Below are 22905 nucleotides of genomic sequence, written 5' to 3' on the forward strand. Positions count from 1 at the left end.
GTCTTGTTTTTTTTAAAAAAAAAATATATACATATATTTATATTAGTGGATTTGTTTTGGAAATTTAGACGGCTAAAACTATTCCCATTCCGCTTTAAGACTTTTCTAGAAGTTTCTGTTAAACCGATGCGGAGGGAGAGGTTCACAAGTTAGGGCTCCAGCTGGGATATCTCAGATTGGTCTGTTGACATTAGTTAGCTTCCAGAAAGTGTTCTGGAGAGAAAATAAACACGTTTTCAGTGTGTGTGTGTGTGTGTGTGGGGGGGGGGATGACTATAGTTTGTTTAGCACGTTTTTGGTTACTATTGGTTACAGAACAGGGGGGGGGGGGGGACAGGAAGTGGCCACTGACTAAGTTCGGAATCAGCTGCGGCAGTAAAGTTTTAATGTCGTTGGGTGGCCTGTTTTTCCATTCTTGAAAGAACACCAGGCCAACATCTTTTATTCAAATAAAACGGGTTTTATTTTTATCCCCCCCCCGCCAAGTTTATGAAGAGTTATAAACTGATATTTGGATTGTCAGCACAGTACATCTGAAAACAAGTTCTTATTAAGCAGTTACTAAAATAACCACTAACTGCTGCCATATGAGGGTCTTTCAAAGCCAGGTTTTGTCTTATTTTAGTAAGGGCCTAATATTAAATAATTAATTATTTTAAAAGGAGCCATGTGACTTAAAGACAGAGGAGTCAGTCCTCCCCAAAGGGTCTAGTTTGGCCCACTGGATGGTTTTGTGTGGAAGATAGATAGTTTTCCCATTTAAATGCTGTGTTATTTCAGTATTTTGAAAAAGCTGTTAGTTACTGGTCCAGTCCATTTCCTATAACTCTGGACTGCATGTGGACCCATAAACTGAAATTGATGCTCCTGCTTAAGAAGGTACATAACAATATAACCAGTGATACACTTATTGTGAAATTTGGCTGGTGCGGATTGATTTTTATTTTATTTCTTGGTGGTTCCAAAGTTATTCAGATCCACCTAACAAGGGAAGTTCTCTTTTTTGATCTCAGGAGGAGACACAAATACCTGGTGTTTTTAAAAAAACAAAACAAAAATTATTGAAAACCCCCAACACGTTACAGAAAAACGGATCAAATGAAATCAAATGCCAATACTCAGTCTGGTTTAAATGCCAGGGTATAAAAATGAGTTTTTAGATGGGTTTTGAAGATGTCGAGTGTTGGAAAACTCCTAATTTGAAGGTGTCTGTACCTGACTTTAGGGGAACCTACAGGAAAGGCCTGATCTCCTCTATAAGGGGGGATCAGGCCAGGGATCAGTCATTAAGATGTTTTACAGGAATTCAAAGTTTCATTTCCAGTCATCTTTAACCTCCTAGGACCTGGTGTCCACATATGTGGACATCACATTTTGGGTTATTTAGACCAAAATACTCGATTTTGCTCTACAAGGGCCTGATATCCACTTACAAGGACATTATACTGCTACTGTTCTATCAAAATTGTAAATGAATATCCTCATATGTGGCTCTTATTTTTCTTAAAAACAAAAATAAGGTAAAAAAAAAATCTGGTAATTCTTTGTTTTTACATTCATCGGGCCCCAATATGCCCAAATATCAAAGAGAAATTAAAAATGCATGCCGTGGAACAGTTCGGGTCTTAGGAGGTTAAGTGAGGATCAGCTTCCTCCTTTGGTTAACTAGTAGACCGAGTTAGTACAATAAGTCCAGTTCAAACAGGTGGCGGCTTCATTTTTGTTGCGGTATTGCCACATCAGGGCGTATTACCCATTGACGGTCTTCTGATGAACCAAGCCTCTTATGAGGTTTTCGTTGAGTGACTCACTGTTGGTTTGTCGTTCTGTATTGTTCTGAGTTTGACAATTTGATGGCTTGCAGTTTCGGTTTGAAGTCCCTCATGTTATCTTATCAAAGCAAACATTCTCATTGCTTTGTGTTTTATTTGCTAACATACAGTAAGTCTCTATACCACTCCTTTCAGTATGCTTTACAGCATGTAGCTCGCCACCTTTGACTTTGATTTTTGTTGCTGACTGATTCCAGCAAATTGAATGTCTGAGTAACTATAGAACCATTACAACGACATCAAGCTGTCAAGCTATGTTAAACAACACTATTGAGCCTTTGTTATATATGAAATGAACATTGGTCGTATCCTCCTAAAGCAGAATTCCTGTTGCTGTGTTTGTTTTAGGTTGCATAGGTGAAGAGACATGCAGTTCTTTGAAATGCTTGGCAGTCCACAAGTAGAGTGCTGATTACTGGAAAAGGTTGCTTGAATAGCAAAGAGCATGAGCGATGGTCATTGTGATGAGGAGATGGGATGAAAAGAATGTTTAAGCAGCAAACAAAGGCTATAGGTGGACAATTGTCATTGTCTTTGACACCTGGTTTCACTTTACTTCACTTCAAAGACGTCTTGTGTGTGTTATGACTTCTGTGGAAGAGGAAAAGCTAAATACCAACAATAGCATAAACCCAGCAGTGGGAGTAGCCAGCACTACCGGTTGTTCCACATTTATTTCTTTTTTTGCCACTGCCCTCTGATCAAGATCATGCAGCTGTAATATATAGAAAATGGTCTGCAAAGTGCCACATAGGACCAAGAGGTACAGCAGATTTTGAGGTGTTTGGTCTTTTTTTATTTTAAATGAGCTGATGGGTTTATTTAAAAAAAAAAAAAAAAAAAAGAAAAAAAAAAAGGCTGGATCAGCAAAATTATCCCATTTGCTGAAATTTGGGTTTCTCTGTCCAGCAAGACGACACTCACTGTTTACTGTAAATGAGGTCTTCTGTAAACATGTTTCCACTGATAGTAAGTGAGGAGAAAAACGCTCCTGTACTGCTTAAAAACAAATGCTTTTGTCATTGCCATGAATAGTTTCAGGTAAGACACAGGCTAGCTGTTGTGTTGTGTTTAGCTGTCATCTGATTCTCTGTTCTGTCAGATGTAATTTGTGTTATGTCCTGGACTCAGCTGCCTAGAGCCTGTTTTATCCAGTGCTCTTGTCTTGTTAATATCACATTTTTAGTGGTGTTTGAGTGCTCTTGGACGCTGACAGAAATACTTCAGATGCCTTTTTCTGATTACATAGTTGCCCTAAAAACACAACAGATTTTATAACCCGACTTCCACAGACGCAAACCATAACGCTGAAGTCTAATTTGAGATTTCGATCAGCAGATAAACCCTTGGGCTGGTCTGTGGTGAAATAACTTGGGGGGGTTTTTGTGGAAACAGAAGTCGTTAAAACATTTACGAGACTTCTGTCTGTACCCTCAGCAGCTGCTGATACTAGACTGAAGCGTATAATAAATATGCTGTTTCTTCAACACTGATCGTATGTGATGGTCATCATTTTTGATGGTTTGTTTGGTCTTAAACTGGGTTTTCTCGTTCTAATGAAAGGGATTCTGATCATACATGCTTTTTAAAAAGGATATTTGTACATTTTATCCCAAATTATTCAGTCAGAGTGGACATCTAACCTTCAGTAGGCTAAATAGAACTAAATTGAACAGTTCATATATGCCTGATGACTACTGAGCATCTCCATCTCCACAGGCTTCAATACAAACCTCAGTAACAGCTAGTCTTATTCACCCAATATTTACTTATAAATATATAAATATCTGTAAATGACTATGACAAAAACAAAATAAAACAGTAAGTCATAACATGTACACCTTGAGTGCTCTTAACGTACTGCATATAAAGTGTTTTCACGTTACGTTTAACTCTTCAGTCTAATGTGTTTGAATGTGAGTGAAAACTTGTAGAAACATGCTCTTGAAACTTGGACTCAGGCAATGATTTATGCTGTGTAATGGAATTTACCTGATTATAGCTCAGTCATACACTACAACCAAGAATAGACCATTCAATAAATGATAATGTCTCAAATGGCACAAAAAATCTGACAGTCCAAATAAAATAGCATTGCTTGTTTTACTCCTGCTACTTTGTAATCACTGCTTTGGAGGACCACTCCAGTGTTCGAATAGGGGGGGAAAAAAAAAGTTTCTCCTTACATATAAGTCGGATCACAGTTCCACCAAATTCAACAAAAAAAATCTGCAATGTCCATCTTTGTTGAATTTTTCCCTGTTTGTCATCCACTCTTCTTTTAGGTTTGGAAAGCAACTTCTTCTGCTGATACTACTTTTTTTTTCTTCTTCTCCTGCTGCTTCTTCACATTATCTACCTTAATCTCATCAAACCTGCACTTACTTTGCAATGAGAAATTGTAAATTATGAAAGAATATGTCATCTTACTATATATATTTTTTCTTCCTGATCTACTGACTTTCTCACAGTTGATAAGGACCTCTAACAAGTTGTAATGTCATTGTTCCCACAACCCAGTAACTCTATGAACAAACAGGGGTTTCCTTCCTTTTAAGGATTTTATTTTCCTGGGGAAAGGACTGCATGCAGAGTACTGACACACAGAATAAGCTGAGGATTTCTAACACTTGTGTAGCTGTATAATGTACCACAAAGTCCCACAGCATACCTGGACATGTCTCAAAGCACACCATTTAAAGAACCAGAAAGTGGACTGTTGTGCAAATATAATAATACACTGAGGATTACAGGGATGCAGAGTACAGCAACTGTAGTTGGTCCACTTATAAATTTAGATTAAGATACTTAATTTGTCATTTTATAAAGACACAATGAAATTTAATTTGTTTACTTTGTTTCAACCACTGGTAAGGGGTAAAAGCAGCTTTTAAAAGAGACACAAAAAATAATGTGTCAGACTGTGTTTACATTACATAAGGATAATGTCTCTGTGAAATAAAGCAGAATTGGCTAATGTGTTATCTATGATTCTGCCAATGCGAAGCTCTGATGCTCCTTTTATAGGCTCAAGTATTTCTTAACCAGCTCAGTTTTGCTCGTACTGGTAGTATCGTAAAATATAAATGCAAACAACAATGAATACTCTGCGGCTCTTCAGTAAAGAGTCTCGTTCATCGACAGTTACATAATATTGCTCCTTCAAGGGCGATCTCAGTTGGCACACCAGTATGGCACAGCTGAGAAAACTTAAACCGATGTTGTTGTAATCTCTTGCTTCTCAGCTTGCCTGCATGTGTTTCCTCCAAAGTGTTGTGTTGATTCCTGTTGGGTTGATCTTACATAAGAGAGGTGCACCGAGAGGTCAGGTCATTATTGATTGCTTAGTTTTGTCACCCTTTGTCCAAAAATTAGACTCCTGACCCTCATCAGTACACGTGTCACAGGGTAGGTGGTGGGTTTGAGAGCCTTGCCTTGTGGATTTGATAAGAAATGAAAATGGAAAATTTGCCAGTGCCGTGACTCATTTAAAGTCATGGGAGCTGCCAAGCTGTCAGCAACCTGGTGTACACCCCAAATAGTGTTAACTTTGTTGGACCAGTGGTCAAATTCCAAAGACATTCACTCTGCTGTAGGGATTTTTACCAGTTGAATGAACTAATTATTATGCCTTGTCTATGATTTCAACACTAGTTAGTTGTAATTCATATTTTAAGGCTTTTAAAACGATTAGGTTTGATTTTTGAATGGTGCAGGAACCAAATTACTGCAGTGTATGGCTATTGTGGAGAAGGTTAGCTTCTTGTATATGCCATGGGATTCATCAGTTGTGAGATTGTGTCCATTAGGGGTGCAACGATACACAAAATTCACGGTTCGGTTCGATACTTTGGTGTCACGGTTCGATATTTTTTTCGATACAAAAAAATGTTCATGCCTTTTTTAATTTGTCATTTATTAAAATTATAAATATATATTTAACTCAAAAGTAGTTTTTAAATTTAATGTTGCTGAAACAACAAAATAATTTTAAAAAATCTATCTGATCGAGAAATCACTCATCTTTGGAAAAGAGAGTTTATTACAGAGAAACGTCTCTTTCCAAAATAAAAGCTACTATACGCTTCTTCTGGGGTATACTCTCAGCAGCATATTAAACATATCAGGTCCCCATAAGGAGAATCATGTGCTTACGGCTGTCTAAATGACTCGGGTAAAGTTTGTAGCATGCGTGCTTGTTGTTTTTGTCTGCTTCCACTTGTCTTTGCACTAGGATGATGTCGGCGTAAATATGCAGTCATATTCATTGTGTTCCCACTAGTGCTGTCAGCGTTAATCTGAAATGACGTTAACGCCACAACACGGCAAATCTCCATTAATGAGCTACCGCGGATCGCCCCGTGCGTGGGGCTGGACGGTGTCAACAAGCTAACTGCGCTAACGCACTAGTTCCCACCAGTTGAGCATTGCGTGGCGCATCGGACATACTGTTTTACTTTGGTCCATGACGCGCTTACCATCAGGGTCATGCTTCACATGAAAACCAAGATAGTTCCCAACGCCAGATCTGAATGAGGGTGGGGGAGGTTCAATTTGCCATGTTGCAACGAGCTTAGCTTCTGTCTTGCTAGCTTGCGCTGCGCTCAGTGGATCTGCACTCGACAGTGCAGCCTAGGCGGGCGGAGTAGTCGAACGCAGATCCACTGAGCGCTCAACACAGACAGCATCGTTAGAAGGAAAGTTGATAAAATAAATCAAAAATTTTGTATTGTTCGATACATATGCGTACCGAACCGAAAGCACCGTATCGAACGGTTCAATATCGATACGAGTATCGTTGCACCCCTAGTGTCCATTATATTTAATTACATTGCACAGCATGTCTCTTTGTTTGTTTGTTTAATACTCAGTTTTAACAAAAAGATAAAAACTGCAGAAATCTTTGTTTTTCAGAAAAAGTTGCTTTGTAGTACACTTTTACAATAGCTTATTTTAGGAAAATAGAAAAAAAAACAAACCCTGGTGGTCTGTTGTTTGTCTGCATTTACAGCCATCACCTTTGCTTAATTGATGCATTATGGGATTGACTGGACTCACATGTGCTTACTCTGAGGCATAACAGGAATCAAGTTCATTTACATTAGCTGTGTAATGCAAGAAAAGGGCACATGCAAGCATGAATGCACTTTTAATGCTCTGCGCAGTACTGCAAAGCGCATCTCTAGAAGTCGCTTGTGTCCACTAAATCCCAACTGCCGCGGGGGCGCTGGTGATGGGTGAGCAGGTCAGTTATGGCTCAAGTGAGGGAGATAAAAGTAGATATGAGTCAGGACACTGGTTTGTTTTTTTTACAAAACTCAGAAGGTCATCCTTTTTTATATTTAGATTGCGGGCTAAATTAGTGTCAAGTTAGATGGAGGTTGTATGATAAAGTATCAGAGGGAGATTTGGAATTGCTGCCTTACTTGGATATATGAAGGAGAGTTTAGTGCCTGTGCCCATGTCCCCACCAGGAGACACTCGTTGGCACTACTTTGTGCCAAACACCCCCAACCCCCCACATAACAGACACAAACACAATCTATCTGCAAAGGCCACAGGTTATAAATAGCTAACAAATAGAACACAGTGGACTCCAGTAGTCCCCACTGGTTTGTTTGTATATCTTTCAGTACAACAACGAATGCATCCCTCAATGAAAAGTAGGATTTTAGCCCGTTTTCCTTACCAACACATTAAGGATAAATATGTGGTAGTAGTAGTGCAACAGCCTTTTTGTCCTATAAAATAAAGACCTGAATGCAACCATACAGGAGGAGCTGAAATGTTTCTCACCTTTAAGTAAAATAAGAGTTTCAGAGGGAAATTTGGTGATTTCATCACCCTGGATCCAAAATAAGGACCTGTTCTCACTGTTAGCTTATATTTATAGATCTAGTTTGAACATCAGTACTGAGTTTATAGCTTCTTTTTAAAGTCAGTTTTTTTTCACACGTTTCTGAAAAATGAGTATCGGGGTGTAGTGGAAGAGGCGGGCTTTATAATATAGTATTCATTTGAAACCGCTCTTGCATATATGCATCTTAAAAAGTAACTTTTGTTTGGTCATAGGTTTCCAAAATATGACGCATGGCTTGAAATCAAGTGGTTATATTTATGTCTAGGCATTAATGAAGACACTGAAGTTAATCTAAAGAAATTAACTAAAGGCTACAGCTGTTTGTTCACAACTTGACTAGCACGTGTAAAGAACAGGCTTCTAGTAGAGACCATGTATGCATATGATATCAAAGAGCTGCTGTGAATCAAAGAGCTGGAGTCCATTGGTAATAGTTCCCTGCTGTTGTCATGCATTGAGGAAGTGCTACACAGTGAATGTAGAAGTTAGTTTGATGTATTTCTTAGCCTTGGAAAAGGTATTCGATTACTTCAGATAATAGTTCATTTAACCATAGATGCCTGTTTCATCTTGTTTTAGGGGGTAGGGTTTACAGTGCATTCATAAACACACCCACAAGTAACTCAATGAAAAGGATGTATTTATTTTTTGCTAATAAGTTTTAGGTTGTAGCTGAAACTAGGGGTAGGTGATATATCGAATATACTCGATGTATCGCAAGTTTTCCCACGTACGACAGTATAAATTGCCATGGCAATGTTAAGCTGTCTGCATGTAATTCAGGTTTTTTTTGTTTTGTTTGTTTTTTGTTTTCCCCTCCCACACGATGCAAATGCATCATTAATCTCCCCGTCCCAACGTTCGGATTTCACAAGGAGGATGTTTAGCAAAAATGCAGTAATTTGCATAACATGCAGTAAAACTATTGCCGCAAAAGGTAGCAGTACCACAAATTTATTCCACCAGCTGTAAAGTTATCTACTGAAAAATTAAGAATGTTTTAAACACATGGCAGCATTTCAGCACACACCAAAGAAAACGTTAAATAAACCAGCTCTGATACCTGTGACTGTTCTTGGTCAGACTTTTTTATAGTCACTGTCTAGACTTTTGATTTGTAATTTGAGTTCATCACATTTTTTTATTTTACAGTTTTTATATGTTATATGCTGTAAACACAAAAGAGCATCTTTTTAATTTCATTTGTTTTATTTTGTCTAGTGAATTATTACTTGTCGCTATGATCTTTCGTTTGTTTAAGGTTTAGTGTTGACCACAGAAAGAGACTTACTGTCTCTGTGCAACTGATGGTTAAAAAATGGTTAAAATAAAACTTCATTCATTCAGATTTTTTGTATTCAAAGTAGAAAATTTGGAAGGAGTATACCAGTGCAATTTTTCAACATATCATGATATATATTGTGTATCACGATATAGCTATAAAATATCATGATATGAGATTTTGCTTGTATCACCCAGCTCTAGCTGAAGTGACCTAGCTAAACTTGAAAAGTTATTTATTAGCTGTAAGAGTGGTAAGCCAGGTTACGCAATATTTGTTTATTGTGTATTGGAAATGGCAATAAACAAGTTCTCAAGCAATAAAATGCAGCGCTTTACCTTTGTAGCTTTCAGTTTGAAGCACGTCAGTGAACAATTGTTGAACTCTTAATTGGAGGATGGATGACCACTTTATTAGTCCTTTTCTTTTATCCTTTATTATTTCTCCCCGTTGACTTATTTTTAATTCTGCAGACTTATTTCATATCCACACAGTCTACGGTCTACTGCTTTTTATGGTGAATATTTCACTAAGATCAAGGTCACAGATGTTTTATATCTCTCTGCTTGATGCAGGTTTGTAAAGCTACAAAAAAAAATTGTAAATGTGGTGCTAAACTTGGAGGACTTGAATGTCTTCTGATACTTTTAACCCGACCAGTTGTGTCTTGTTTTTCATAACTCTAACCTTAGATCATGATTTAAAAAGGAAAAAAAAAAGTGATTCATGGTCTTTATAGCTGGCTCCAAAATTCAAAAGAAAAACATGTTTCATACTTTCTTTCTTTTAGCTTCAGGGTGAAGGATGATCCCCCAGTTATTATGCAATTTTGCTTGGCTTGGATTAGCTTAACTTCTCTGTCCCCGGTATTGCTATTTCAGTGCAGTGCAATATTGTTGGGTATTTCCACCCTTTTTAATGCCAGCAGCCCCCTCCCTCCCCTTTACAAGCATACCCCTCTGGACTGGAAGGGCTGTATCTTACTCGTCACACATGGCTGTTGCAGAATCTTGGGCTTTATCTTGTAACATGTCTTAACAGAACATTACTGTTTCCACAGAGGCCACTCGCACAAGACCCTCAAGTAAAACAGCACCCACAGACAGACAGAGCCATGGTGGACTACTACCAGATACTAGGAGTCCAGAAAAATGCGACGCAAGAGGACATCAAGAAAGCGTAAGTCCCCCTCGAGTGTTTTGTGGTCCGTTTTCTGCCAGTGTTGACGTTAAATGTCGGCCACTTGTAGGGCGTAATAGGTTAATTATATCCCTCTGTCGCTGTATAAACTGACACAGGGAGAGGGAGAAATAAGAGAGTGCACTGCAGAAATGTTCCACTCTTCTTCCTGTAACCTTGCTCTTGTCAAATACCTTCCACCTTCAATCACCCACCACTGCTCACCCACTGATCAGGCTCGTTCCAGTTAATTATACTTCCTCGGTGGTTTTTCAATAACAGCAGTTTGTTTGGACATGTGAAGAGGAGAGGCAATGCTAATGCTGAGGACAGAAATAAGCCTGCTTCAAATCAGGCATGTGTTCCAGGAGCTCCATTAAGTTATTTTGGGTAATGCGGTGAAAACAAGTCAGAGAGGAGGAAACTATTGAGCAGTATGGATCATCCTAGCCAAGAATAGCCATTTGCCAAAAATATGTTACAGAAAGATGATGTATCATGTTTTTTAACTCTAGATTCAGTCTGTACAAACTAGATGAGCCAAGCTCTTTTTGTGGGTAAACCCAGGCGAAACTGCAGTTATATATCGTGATGATAGATATACGTCTTTTTTAAAGTTTATTACTAATTAGAAATTATTGGCACACTAACTTTACTAAACCTAAACACTATCTGTTTAAGGTAATGGTTATTAGCATGTCTGCATTTGGCCTAAAATACAACCTCACAAAGCTGCTGTGATGCTTGGAGACTCGTTTATCGTGTCTGTTTATTAAATTTAGTGGGTATTAAATTATAGTCAGAAGCTCTTATGTTAATACAAACCTCAGTGTTTTGTAATAAGATAAAGTTCACTTTATTCAGCCCAAAAGTTGGGAAATGACTGTGTCACAGCAGCAAAACATTAATGCAACTTGTAGCAAAATGGCTTTTAATAAAATAAAATCACTCGATAAAATATGACAAAACACATCTAAGCGAGGTTAAAGAAGTGCAAAAGAAGCATAACTAAATAAGAACTTACTGGATAAAAGTCAAAGTATAATACAATATGAAGGTTAGTAAGAAAATTTCTGCTGTGGATTTTTCCCGTGAACTTCTGGCTACAAAGATGTCAAAGATGTAGAGGTATGTTACACAATTACCAACAGTGCTGCATGCATCGCGTCCAACTGAACTGTGACCAGGCTTTAGTCAGCAAGATAATGTCACAGATTACAACAAAGACTGCTGGCTATAGGTCTGTAATGGATTGAATCCCTGGATTGTGTAAAGCCTTGCTGACTTTCAGTCCCTTGTCTTGTTCGAACATCTTTGTGTGTGTGTGCTGCTGCTGCTGAGCTTAAAAACAAACAGCTGATGCAGCATAAGCCGCTGTGCGAGGCCCGCGCTGATTGTCAATGCAGTGTCAGGCTGTCTTTGTTATTTCTGCTTGGGTGGCGAGAAGGACACGCAGCGTGTCTGCTGTAGTCATGTGAATATGTGTTTCTGATTGGGGGAGGGGGGCATGTTATCTCTGTCATACATACGTAAATGATTTCCACCCCTATATCAAGACATGACGACTCGTTCTTGACTCTGTGTGTGTTTTGACTTTATGGTGTTTGTATTTCAGTTACAGAAAATTGGCACTGAAATGGCATCCAGACAAGAACCCTGACAACAAGGATGAGGCAGAGAAAAGATTCAAAGAGCTGTCAGAGGCGTATGAAGTTCTCTCAGACGGTGAGACTTCGGAACAAGAAGCTGGTGTATCTCAAGTGCACTGTTTGAAATGAGCTGTATTGAAGCCATTACTGTCTCAGATGTGAAGCTTGTGCTATTAAGAAACAGTGACATTTTGCTCCTGTTGTATAAATACGAGGGTAGAGACATGTTCAAAAAGTGTTGTTGCCATCAACGTGACACATTTTTGGAAACCAATACTAAAAAAACACAATTATTCTGTGCCTCACATTGGGAGCTATAACAGCTGTAAGTTATTTACATTATTTTTGGTTATAATTGATCGAAATTTTTTTAAAATCTTTTGGTAAAACTGACAGAAAACAGTGATGTGCTTTAGCGTTTCCAGATGTGAAGTTAGATTGTTTTTGTTGTTTTTTTCAGCCATTGATCTAGAGCCCAGAAATCTGACATTTTAAGACATAGGAAAGTAGTGAGTTGCCCCTCTAATTTAAATGTAAGCATCATTTTTCAGTTTCATAGCAGACACTGGATCAAAAGATGCAGGGGTAGCTGGGATTTTTAAGAAGTTATAGCACCACTATCAGGATGGGATAACTGGAATGTAAACTGGATGGTGGGTTTAGTTTTTACTATCTTTCTTACTTGAGATTAGGCAACTATCAATTTACTCTATAGTAGAGATGGCACGATAACACTTTTTTAATGTCCGATACCGATATCATAAATTTAGATATCTGACGATACTGATATGATTCCAATATAGTCTATTTTATAATCAATAAAACTGTTTTTAATGTCTTGCTGAATTTTGTTCATACTCAAGTTTTAAAAAACAAAACACTAAAGCTATTCTATTATACCTGTGTGAATAAAAAAATAAATAAATAAAAAATACACTGCACCCAAAATATTTTGCAGTTCAGCAATACTAATCTTTTTATTTCAACTTTTAGCATAACTTTAAACTTAAGTACTTAAAGTTATATTTAAAAAGTAATTCAAAATGCAATTTTATGCAGATTTTGAAAACTCTTTGATTCTGAAAAAAAGAAGTGCAAGATGAACACAAAATAATGTTTATATTCAACAACTTTTAAAAAAGCAGCTTGTAGAATGTAAAACTTAACATATGTTAGACATCCAGAATGGAAAGCAATGCAAATAAATACAAACACGGCATCATGACGCTCATCTTTCATCAAGATGGATATCAGTGTAAGCTGTTTCTGTCACATTTAATCTGAGACTGAATTTTGTGAAATTTCTATACAAAACTTAACCATTTAAAGCCTGAATCAGGAAATACTTGCCAGAAAATTCAGATTTTTTGAAAATGGTGTTTATTTAAATTTAATTTGTTTAATTTTTTGTAATTGTTTAAAAAATAAATCGTGTTTAAATTTCCATATATGACATTTAATTTGTATCATATTTGCTTGTTTGTTTTTTTTGGGGTTTTTTTTATTGCTTAAATTATGCAATTTATTTAGGTTTGTCAGGGGGAGAAATTCACACTGATGATGCTGAAGTCCCAAAAACTGGCAAAAAAAACCCCTATGTATCAAATATGATACACTAGGCAATAAGGGGTTAACACAAGTATGGGGGAGGTTTTTTTTTTCATTCTCCAAAAACCATGAAACTGTTTAGTCAGCACCACTGCGTTTTGCAAAGTAAAACTTGAGTCTATCCATTGTACGGTCCGACCGATACTGTATATCGGATCGGTCCATCCCTAGTCTATAGTATGTATTAACACTGAATATTTTTTTTTTTTTTTTTTTTTTTTTTTTTTTTTTTTTTATGACTTCACAAAGCAAGACTTGTCCAAATCCCCTTTACTGATTAAATTAGTTGGAACAAGTCTTTGAATTATTAATAAATTAATAAAAGCTTGGTGTGAAACAGAGCCACTCAATTAGTTATTGTGGTCAGTATTAAGATCATAAATGCTTTTGACTGAATTTTCTTTAACGCTGTTTAGTTTATCTGGTTTAATTATAATTAAAAAATGTCTGCTGAATTCAATTTACTGCATACTGCTGGTAGTGAATCTGGACTTTTACGGAGGGTCAAACGTGAGAGTATTATTTAGTATTATTCATCTCGTTTAACTTGCTTTAATAATTGGAAGCTAAAATTGTAATTTAAAATAAAAATTCAGTGGACAGCTGTAGTCTGAAATAGCACACTACTGTCTCTAGTCATTTTCTTGGAATTACTTGGTAGTCTTATTCAGTGAAAATTAAAAGAGGCTGTTAGCTTGAGGCCATCATGTGTTAAGTCTGGAGTCTTTCACGATCCTAACAGAGGTTTATAATGCAGGGAGGAGGGCGCTTCACCTTCAGTTGCTCCTTGTTGTTTCTCATCTCATGTAAAGTCCTTCTTTCTATTGCAGAAAGCAAGAGGAATGTTTATGACCGATATGGCAAAGAAGGCCTCTCAGGTGGTGGAGGAGGAGGTAAGGAGATATCCGTTAAGGTTTCCATATTCATAAGTTTATCAGTTACTTTAAGCATGAAATGCCGACATGCATCAGGTGGAAACAGCTGGACATTTGGTATTTGCATTGGTGCTTTGACAGCTTGTAATGATAGCTGTGTTTGCAGTGTTATCTTTGTTGAAGTGTGGTGCCATTTATAAGCCTTGTTTCTTTTCAATGTTTAATAGGAGGCCATTATGACCACTTCGGCAGCAGCTTCACATTCCGCAACCCCGATGACGTTTTCAGGGAATTCTTCGGCGGCAGAGATCCATTTACAGATTTATTCGGTAAGCCATTTCTGTGCGTGCACTTCAGAGGCACTGATGGGATGTTGTTTTCAGAACTGAAAGAGGGACTGAGGGGATGTGCTTTGGCTATTATTAAACTCATATTTTTATCTAGTCCAGAATATTCACGGATGACCTAAAAATGCTCAGAGACACAGAGCATCCACCAGGCCCCAGTTATCTGTATATTAAACATAGTTTTTTCTATTTCCTAATTAGTTTGCCTATTAGCACACCGCTCCTGCTGTGTAGATTGAGCGTTAGACCCAGGAAGCCTTCAGGAAAGCCTGTTGCTAATCCCCCACAGGACTGTAATGTGCATTTCCAATGCACTAAGCACTCTTCACTTCACCTCACTAAATGTCGCATGAAACAAAAACGCTGAGTATCCCCGCTGGATGTTGGCTTCAACCTCATTACATTTCCTCGGTTAGTTAATTAATTAGGATTTGGATCTTTCATTTTGTGAGCCTTTGTTCACATAATCTTTATGATAAATTCAAACAAATATACACCCACACTTATAGACAGGATTGTTCCACTCTTCATTTTCCTTTGCACAAGTTTAGATGAGTTATATGAGAGACAAAACTATAATAAGCCTTGTAACAAAGAGTAAGGAGCGAAGAGCTAGTTGATCTTAACTGATTAAAGTCACCGTGTCTTGAGGTGCCATCCAGTTCATCCTTTGAGGATGCCAATATTTGCGTTCAGTGTGATCTAGTAAAACACGTTTAGTTGCTCTACCAGGTTGTCTGCGATTGGAAGGCATGTGTAGTTCACCCTGTGTGCCTCTAAATATGGAGTTCAGACGCAGGCAGACGATGGATTTGAGAGTCTGCATCACTCAACTGGAATGCTTTCAAAAATAGCTTCCGTATTAAAACAAAAGCAGATGTAATAACGGTAAGTGTGTGTCTGTGTGTGCGCTGTGTGTCAGAGCGCATGTAAAACACGATATAATTCGAACACTCGAGCACGGCTGTGCATTTTGGACTTGACAGGCAAAATTTAAATATTAAAAATCATTAAATATGACGCTTAAATAAGAACCACAGAACTGGAGCTAGAAGGGAGTCGTCATGTTTCATTATGTAAACTTGTGTCCTTCTGAACACGGGTAAGCACAGCTGTTGCTGTTTTTGCTCTTCGGTAAACAGTGAGAGCAAAAATGGCAAACCATGGAGTCTGCACGCAGAAGAGTGAAGTTTATCTGCAGTTAAACTACAGTTTAAACCTTATTTTGCTTGATTGGTATGCACCTGGAGAAGGTTTTAAAGTCATCTGTCTTAAGTTTATTTAATCTCCGTGTTGGTGTGTTTCTTGGTTTCTATTAACATGGCAAATCAGAGGAAGATTGACATATGTTTTAAAAGCCCATCAAGCCTGGAGTCCTGACTGTCCAGCAGCTGGTCCGGTGGATCTGTCACTCGGCTACCTCAGAGCGTCCAGCAGACTGTGGGCGGGGTGTGTTTGGAGACAAAAACAGAATCGCACAGTGCTGAGGGCCGAGCTGCCTGCCAAGAACAGCACACTCTTATTCTCAGATGAAAATGTGAGGACGTGGACGAGGAGCAGATGACTGTTTTATACTTCGGGACAGCTGCTTTTAAAACACAGCTTATATAATTCAGTTTTCTAAACTGTTTTCATATATTCAGACTGCCTTGTTAAATCCCCCCCTGCTTTTGTACACTGTGATACTGCCCTTTCACTTTCTTCATGCTCTGTGAGGTGTTACACAGGCGTGGCACATTCTTGGCTGTTTAATCTCCAGTCTGTGCTTGACATCTCTTTTTTAAGTTCTGCCAGAGTACATGAGCACGAGAGCGTGTTCCTTCTACTTAAGAATGACTCAGCTTTTCTTCCAGCTATCTGTATGTGCACCACTGTAACAATAATTAAATCATAGACCGAGTGTTTAAACGGCCTTCCTCAGCACTCCCGTTCCTCACTTTCTCCCAGCGAAGCCTGCTGTCATTCTGACCTCTTTGCAGGAGCTCAGCTGTCTCCTCTAAGGTCTTTAAGGTAAATGGACAGTAATGTGGTTGCAATAGCAGTCAGCAGATACTCTTATTTTAGGCTTTCAGTCAGAGGGAGCAAGCAAAGCTTTCTTGCCACTGCCTCAGTACATTCAAGGTTGAAGGAGGAGTCTTCTTTCAGCAAATGGTGCCAGTGATCCAGCCTTATCCTGCTGGGCTGACCCAGATTGGCAGAGCACAATTAGTAGGGCGTCCACAGGGCTTTAGGAGGAGAATTAGTGGTTGGCACTTTTACAGTTTAGGGATAAGATTGTTCCAGAAATTGCAAACGGATGCTCTGATATTCACCACAGCCTTAATTTGTTTTAAAAATTTGTATCAGGTACTTAAATATTTTAGGAGCTGGCAACTGGCTGGCTGTACTCGAGGGAAAAAAAATGTCCAGCTCCAAAGAACCACACATAGTTTGAGATTGCTGGAAGGAAAGCAAAGCTAAAGATATTCCTGACTTTATCCTCTTGTGAGCAAGTGCCTCTCACCTGACCTCCTCAGAATAAGATGATATTTTTTGCATAATGGTACTCAAAAAACAAACAAACCAAAAACCAACAAATTAAAGGAACACCTAGAAAATGCATCAGATCTCAGTTGGGAATAAAAACATGCTGAATGTCTAAAATTATCAGCCTACAGAGGACTGAATTTAAAAAAAAAAAAAAAAAAAAAAAGTGTGTGAAAGAGTGAAAGAAATGATGCTGCAGGCTAGTCTGTTTAGCTAAAATTTCATTGCAGCAACTGAGAAATGGTCATTTATATAGCCTCCATGTGTCTGCCCTGGGGTTTCTCCTCCCAGACCTGGACCAGGTAATCACTGAACCCTTGGGCGGTTTGAGATGAACCCTGGTAGCATCAGATGGACTGAAACATGATGTCTCAGAGATGTTATCTTGGATTTAGGTCAGGCCAGCATGGGGGGCATTCAGTACTGTTGATTCCTTCATCCTCCTGGAACAGCCTGAATATATTCTACCTACATGAAGCCGGGCATTGTGTACCACGAGGAACCCAGGACCCACTGTACTAACACTGGGTCCAAAATTCTCCCAATACCTGATGGCAGTCAGGGTACCGTCCACCATGGATATGCCTCCCCACATTATCACTGACCTACCATCAAACCGGTCATGCTGAATGATGATGATGCGGTCATCATAACATTGTCCACGTCATCTTCAGACCCTTGCACATCTGTCACATGTGCTCAGGGTAACTTGCTCTCATCTGTGAAAAGCAGAGGGCATAAGGGCATCTCTCTTCAAAGTCTCTGTTATCTCACCCCAACCGGTCACAGCAGATGGCCCCGCCCCTCCCTGAGCCTGGTTCTGCTGGAGGTGTCTTCCTGTTAAAAGGGAGTTTTTCCTTCCCATTGTCGCCAAAGTGCTTGCTCAAAGGGGGTCATATGATTGTTGGGTTTTTCTCTGTATCTGTTAAGTGCCTTGAGGCAACTTTTGTTGTGATTTGGCGCTATATAAATAAAATTGGATTGGATTGAATTGAAGTAAACTTAATGGGATAAATTAGGAATTATGTTGTGTTTCTTACAAAACACAAAAAGGGGGAGAACTGTCATGAATAAGTCAGAATAGAGGAACTGAATAGAAGGAGTTTCGCTTGTAATGAAACTGTGTGTGACGTCTGAAGTACAGAAATAACACCATATAAGACACATGTTGAGCTAAAAATGTTAGAGCTCTTGCAACTGGTGTTTGAGCTGTGCAGGGGTCTCTCTCTTCCGGAAGATGATTGAATAAAAAGAAATAAAAATGTTTTAACACACTATGAGTCGGTTTTCTCTGTTCTATCACGGGGACAAAAGAATCGGGGTTAATATGGTGTAGCTGCCAATTCTGGTATTTTGTGGTACATGCCAGTCTGGCTCCACTGTGGGGGAAGTGAGCACAGGCCCTGCTAGAAAATGTTGGCCCTTGAGGCCGGCCCCATGAAGTCTGTTTCTGTTTGGTCTGAGACATTCACGCTGGTGGCCTGCTGGAGGTCATTTTGTAGCTCTGGCCGTGCTTATCCTGCCCCTCCTTTCACAAAGGAGCAGTAATAGTCCTGCTGAAAGGTTAAGGACCTTCTACGGACCCGTCCAGCTCTCCTAGAGTAAAGTCTCCTGCTCGTGATACTGGTGACTGGGTGACGGCAGACCGTTTGGCAGTGATGTGTCCATTTAAGCGAGCATGTATACCATAACAAGGTGAAAGTGATAACATGTCAGATTAAACGTGGAGTTTTGTCCCTGCTCCTGAAAGATGTTCTGTGTTACTCACAAATTACTCTGATTTCATTCACAGCTGATGATCCCTTTAATGATTTCTTTGGAGGCAGTCGCAGTCACCAGAGGGGGCCAAGGATGGGTGGATCGCTCTTTGGTTTTGGGGGCTTTCCAGCATTTGGAGGTAGCTTTGGTGGATTTGATTCAGGTGAGTACATAGAGAGGATTATTGAACAAAAGAGGAAAAATTTCCCTATTTTAGTTCTCTTCTCTAATGTTTGTCTTCTGTTAGGTTTTAGCTCATTTGGAGACATGGGTGGGGGAGGATTCACCTCCTTCTCTTCATCATCATTTGGCGGCGGCGGCGGGGGAGGAGGAGGAATGGGTAACTTTAAATCTGTATCAACCTCCACCAAATTCGTCAACGGCAGAAGGATTACCACAAAACGGTACCCAAATGTTCAACTCTGCAATCTTTATAAGACTTCTGACATTATCCCGTCTTCTTGATTTCCAAAGTGTATTTTGTCTTTTTATTTATGGATTTATTTTATTTTATTTTTACGTTTGACAGGATCGTTGAGAACGGCCAGGAGCGGGTTGAAGTGGTAGAGGATGGTCAGTTAAAATCTCTAACTGTTAATGGTAAGGAGCAGCTCCTAAGACTGGATAACAAGTAATTATCTCGCCTCAACATAGAGTTTTGTCACCTGGAAATCTCCAGCAGTCGGTCTCTCCTCTCTGTGTCCTCCTGCATCTCATTTCCCAAAGAACAATTTTCTCATTTTAGTTTAGCTGTGAGGGGAGGCAAGAGACGTTTCCACAGTATTTGTATATTTGTATTTATTCCATTATTTTTGCGGGACCAGCTTGCTGGGAATTATGTTTTTGTTTTCTACAGTAAATTGAATTGTACTTTAACTTCTGCGACAGAGCTGGATACGTACTATACATATATATAAATATAAATAGCTTTTTTCCTTTCGGGGTGTATATTGTCTTTGTTGTTGGAGGGGGGAAAAAGGTAACACAAGATGCTGTACATTTGACTTATGCATGTCATTTTTGCTCTTTACATTTGACCAGTTTAACAAGTGAATGAGGAAAGCTTAACCACCTCACCCTAATGTCTTTAACTTGGACTTCACCTTGCTAACCTGTTTGCTATTACCATGTTCACGCGTGTGTAATAATATGAACAGATCATTAATAAATTAATTGTAACAATGTGCATTTTTCTCACTTTTGCATTTTTGTTTGTGTATTTTGGGGGGGAAAGGACACACAGTGTGTTTTTGGTTTGTTTGTGCATGATCACCGATTCCCAGCACTGTTACCAGACGCACAGGGTCTTTGTACAAAGAACAGCAAAATAAAAAGTTCCGATTTAGATAATAAACTTCGTGCAACGTGAAGGGAAGTGCTGCTGCAGTCACCCTGGTGTCTGTGTGATGCTTTTTCTTTGCTTGAGTGACTTTCTTTATTGCCTCACTCTTCCTGGATGTGTGAGTCTTCTGCTTGCGCCCGTTCACTGTTTAAAAGCTGCTTCACGCAACTGCAATAAAGGAAACCGCAGCGGCTGCTTCTTTCGCACACTCACTCTCAGTCAGAGCTCACCTTGTGCTTCATTTTGTAACCCACTAATGCCTCAGTTTCAGTGCAGGTCACTACACAGTGCACTGTTTGCTTTTCACTAAAATAACGCTCCTAATCATTTTACCAAGAGATCATGAGGAAAACAGCAAAGATAACACACCCTGATTTTTTTTTTTTTTTTTTTTTTTTTTTCCCCCCCCTCTCATAGGTATGCTTTACCTTTAGGTGAAATTGAAGCAACACCTCCCTTCTATTTCATTTCTACCTCTGCCTCACCCTTTATAGCAGTTTAATGCGCTATTGTAAAAGTGTTGATGGTGGCCCTGATCTGATCCAAGGTAGAAGTAACTGGGCTGATCAGTTTGGTAAAAGCTGTGTCAGATAATAGCAGAGAAAGTCCTTGATTACAAGCACACAAACATGTTGTGTTCGGAGGCATTAAAGGTAGGTGTGTGTGTGTGTGTGCGCGCGCGTGCGTGTGCGCGCGCTTGCACAAACATTTGACATGATAGACTCAGTTAAACTGGGTTATGTGTATGACTGCAGTTTGTTTTGAGGTCACTGTGCACAGAGTATGTGTGTGTGTTAAGGAATGTGCTCGGGGCTAGTTTATTTACACAAGCCCCGCTGCATATTTTTGCAAAAGAGCAATCAGGAGTGGGAAAGCAAAGAAGAAGCAAAGGGCAGGGTGAGGCTTTAAAACTGAAATGTTGATGCAGAAACACACAATTTGGTGCCTGCGTTTCTGTTTCAGTGCTGTGAAGACCACCTATCATCCTATTTGACTCTTTCACCCCCCCCTCCGCAAACCGCTGATTTCAGATGCGCGTGCGCAGTCCTGTTGCTAGGTGACATTGCAGCCCTGTATGCTCTCTTTCTCTTGTTTTCCCACTCATATCTCTGTATGTGTAAATGTGCTGCATACATTAGGGATTGTTGTTGCTAATGTAAATGAGGATTATTAAGCTGCACCAAGAAGCAACGAAAATTTGGACACCACATTTGATCACATTGATGTGATCTCGATGTCCTGTGGTGGTCTAATATAAAAATATATATATTTATTTATTTATTTATTTATTTATTTAAGCGATTAAGCCTTTTAAAAGAAGAGCGGAAGCGACTAAAAAAGGTGTTACCTGAGCAGGGATTTTATCTGTGGTACTATAGCTCCCTCTCCTGGACACTCAGGTTGTGTAATTTATTAGATTAACTACAGTTCCCAGAACACCGGCGCTCTAAACAGGAAGTGTAATTTTGCCGCTGCTTTAGTGACTTTTTCTTTTTATATTGGCACTATTTAAAGTAATAAAGTATGCCGAATGATCTATCAGCCATCTGTATTGATTGTATATCAATACATGCACAGACGGTTATCAGAGGATTATTGTGATAGCGTGAAAAGCTAAAAATGAGGTAAATCTTAATCGGGTTCCGCTATAAAAAGCCTCTTTTTGTTTGTTGGATTTTTTTTTTTTTTTCATCTAATTTATTCTTGTTTATTAGCAAAAAGTTTACCTGGTGCAAGTCTAAAATGTGTTCATCTATAATATATGCTTGGATCAAACATATTTTGACGCCTTGAATGATTAAAAAAAAAACATTTGAAAAATTAATTATCTACTGGGTCTCAATGTGTAGAATTTGGTGAAAATGCCGCATTAAATAAAGAATATAAATTAAATTAGCGTCATGATGTTTCCTATTAAAGAAGATTAATTGTTGCTTTTTTTAAACCTCACGTTTCAATGTGAAGGTGGCCACTAGGTGACGCTGTTTGTGAGCAATAGACAGCAGGACGTCATGATTTCTCTGAGAGCAAAAGCTCACAACATCTGGAGCCTTATTGAAATAAATGGAGCAACAAGTGACATATGTGTCTTTTAAATTAAATTCAAATAAAACACAGAAGAAGCCCATCGGTGTTCATAATTTGAATATCAAAACATTTTTGCAGTAAAAATAAAGGCCCTTTATTTCTGTAACAGGCCATTGTAGTGATTAAGGTGTGAAGACCAAGGTCCTGCAGCTCTCTTTCTCTCCATCCATCTATTCCAATATGACACGTTACTGTGATTTCCTGTCCCATGTCATGAGAGATGGCTTCCTGTTGGCTGAAAGCAGCATCCTGTTTTAATCCCACCCTCTCCCCGCCTCGCCCGCTTGACAGCTTAGCATGAAACCTGAAGCCATTGGTCACTTTATGAACGATGGCAAAGATAAGCTGCCAGTTTCCCTTTGGCTGTGTCTCTACAAGACTGTATCTCCCTGTGCTCTGCAGCAGAGTCGCATCAGCACGCCACCAGATGTCTTGAACCTGGGGAAGGTGGACTGTTGAAAATAATCTGGTCTGTGGTTGTAGTTGTCATGTAGGGTTAACGTCCTTCTGAACAGTGATTTATTTTAAGCTTCCACAGTTGACAACTAAAGCTCCAGCC

The 22905-nt window shown here is 39.0% G+C and overlaps 1 protein-coding gene across 2 annotated transcripts in view; it reads left to right on the forward strand.

The window, feature by feature from the left end:
• The window catches only part of dnajb6b (DnaJ heat shock protein family (Hsp40) member B6b), a 29115-nt gene that overhangs the window by 720 nt on the left and 5490 nt on the right, over positions 1–22905 (forward strand). The window contains exons 2-8 of one of the 2 annotated variants that reach the window (XM_084939477.1): positions 10035–10153; positions 11769–11878; positions 14241–14303; positions 14513–14614; positions 18951–19079; positions 19164–19320; positions 19446–19516. In XM_084939477.1, coding sequence (XP_084795603.1) covers positions 10089–10153; positions 11769–11878; positions 14241–14303; positions 14513–14614; positions 18951–19079; positions 19164–19320; positions 19446–19516 — 697 coding nt within the window. In that variant the 5' untranslated portion in view covers positions 10035–10088. Of the gene's footprint in view, positions 1–10034; positions 10154–11768; positions 11879–14240; positions 14304–14512; positions 14615–18950; positions 19321–19445; positions 19517–22905 lie in introns of both variants that reach the window. The other variant, XM_084939476.1, reaches the window with a different exon arrangement.

Source organism: Perissodus microlepis, chromosome 9 (genome assembly GCF_051167445.1).
Source record: "Perissodus microlepis isolate ML-2025 ecotype Zambia chromosome 9, ASM5116744v1, whole genome shotgun sequence".
NCBI classification, from domain to species: Eukaryota; Metazoa; Chordata; class Actinopteri; order Cichliformes; family Cichlidae; genus Perissodus; species Perissodus microlepis.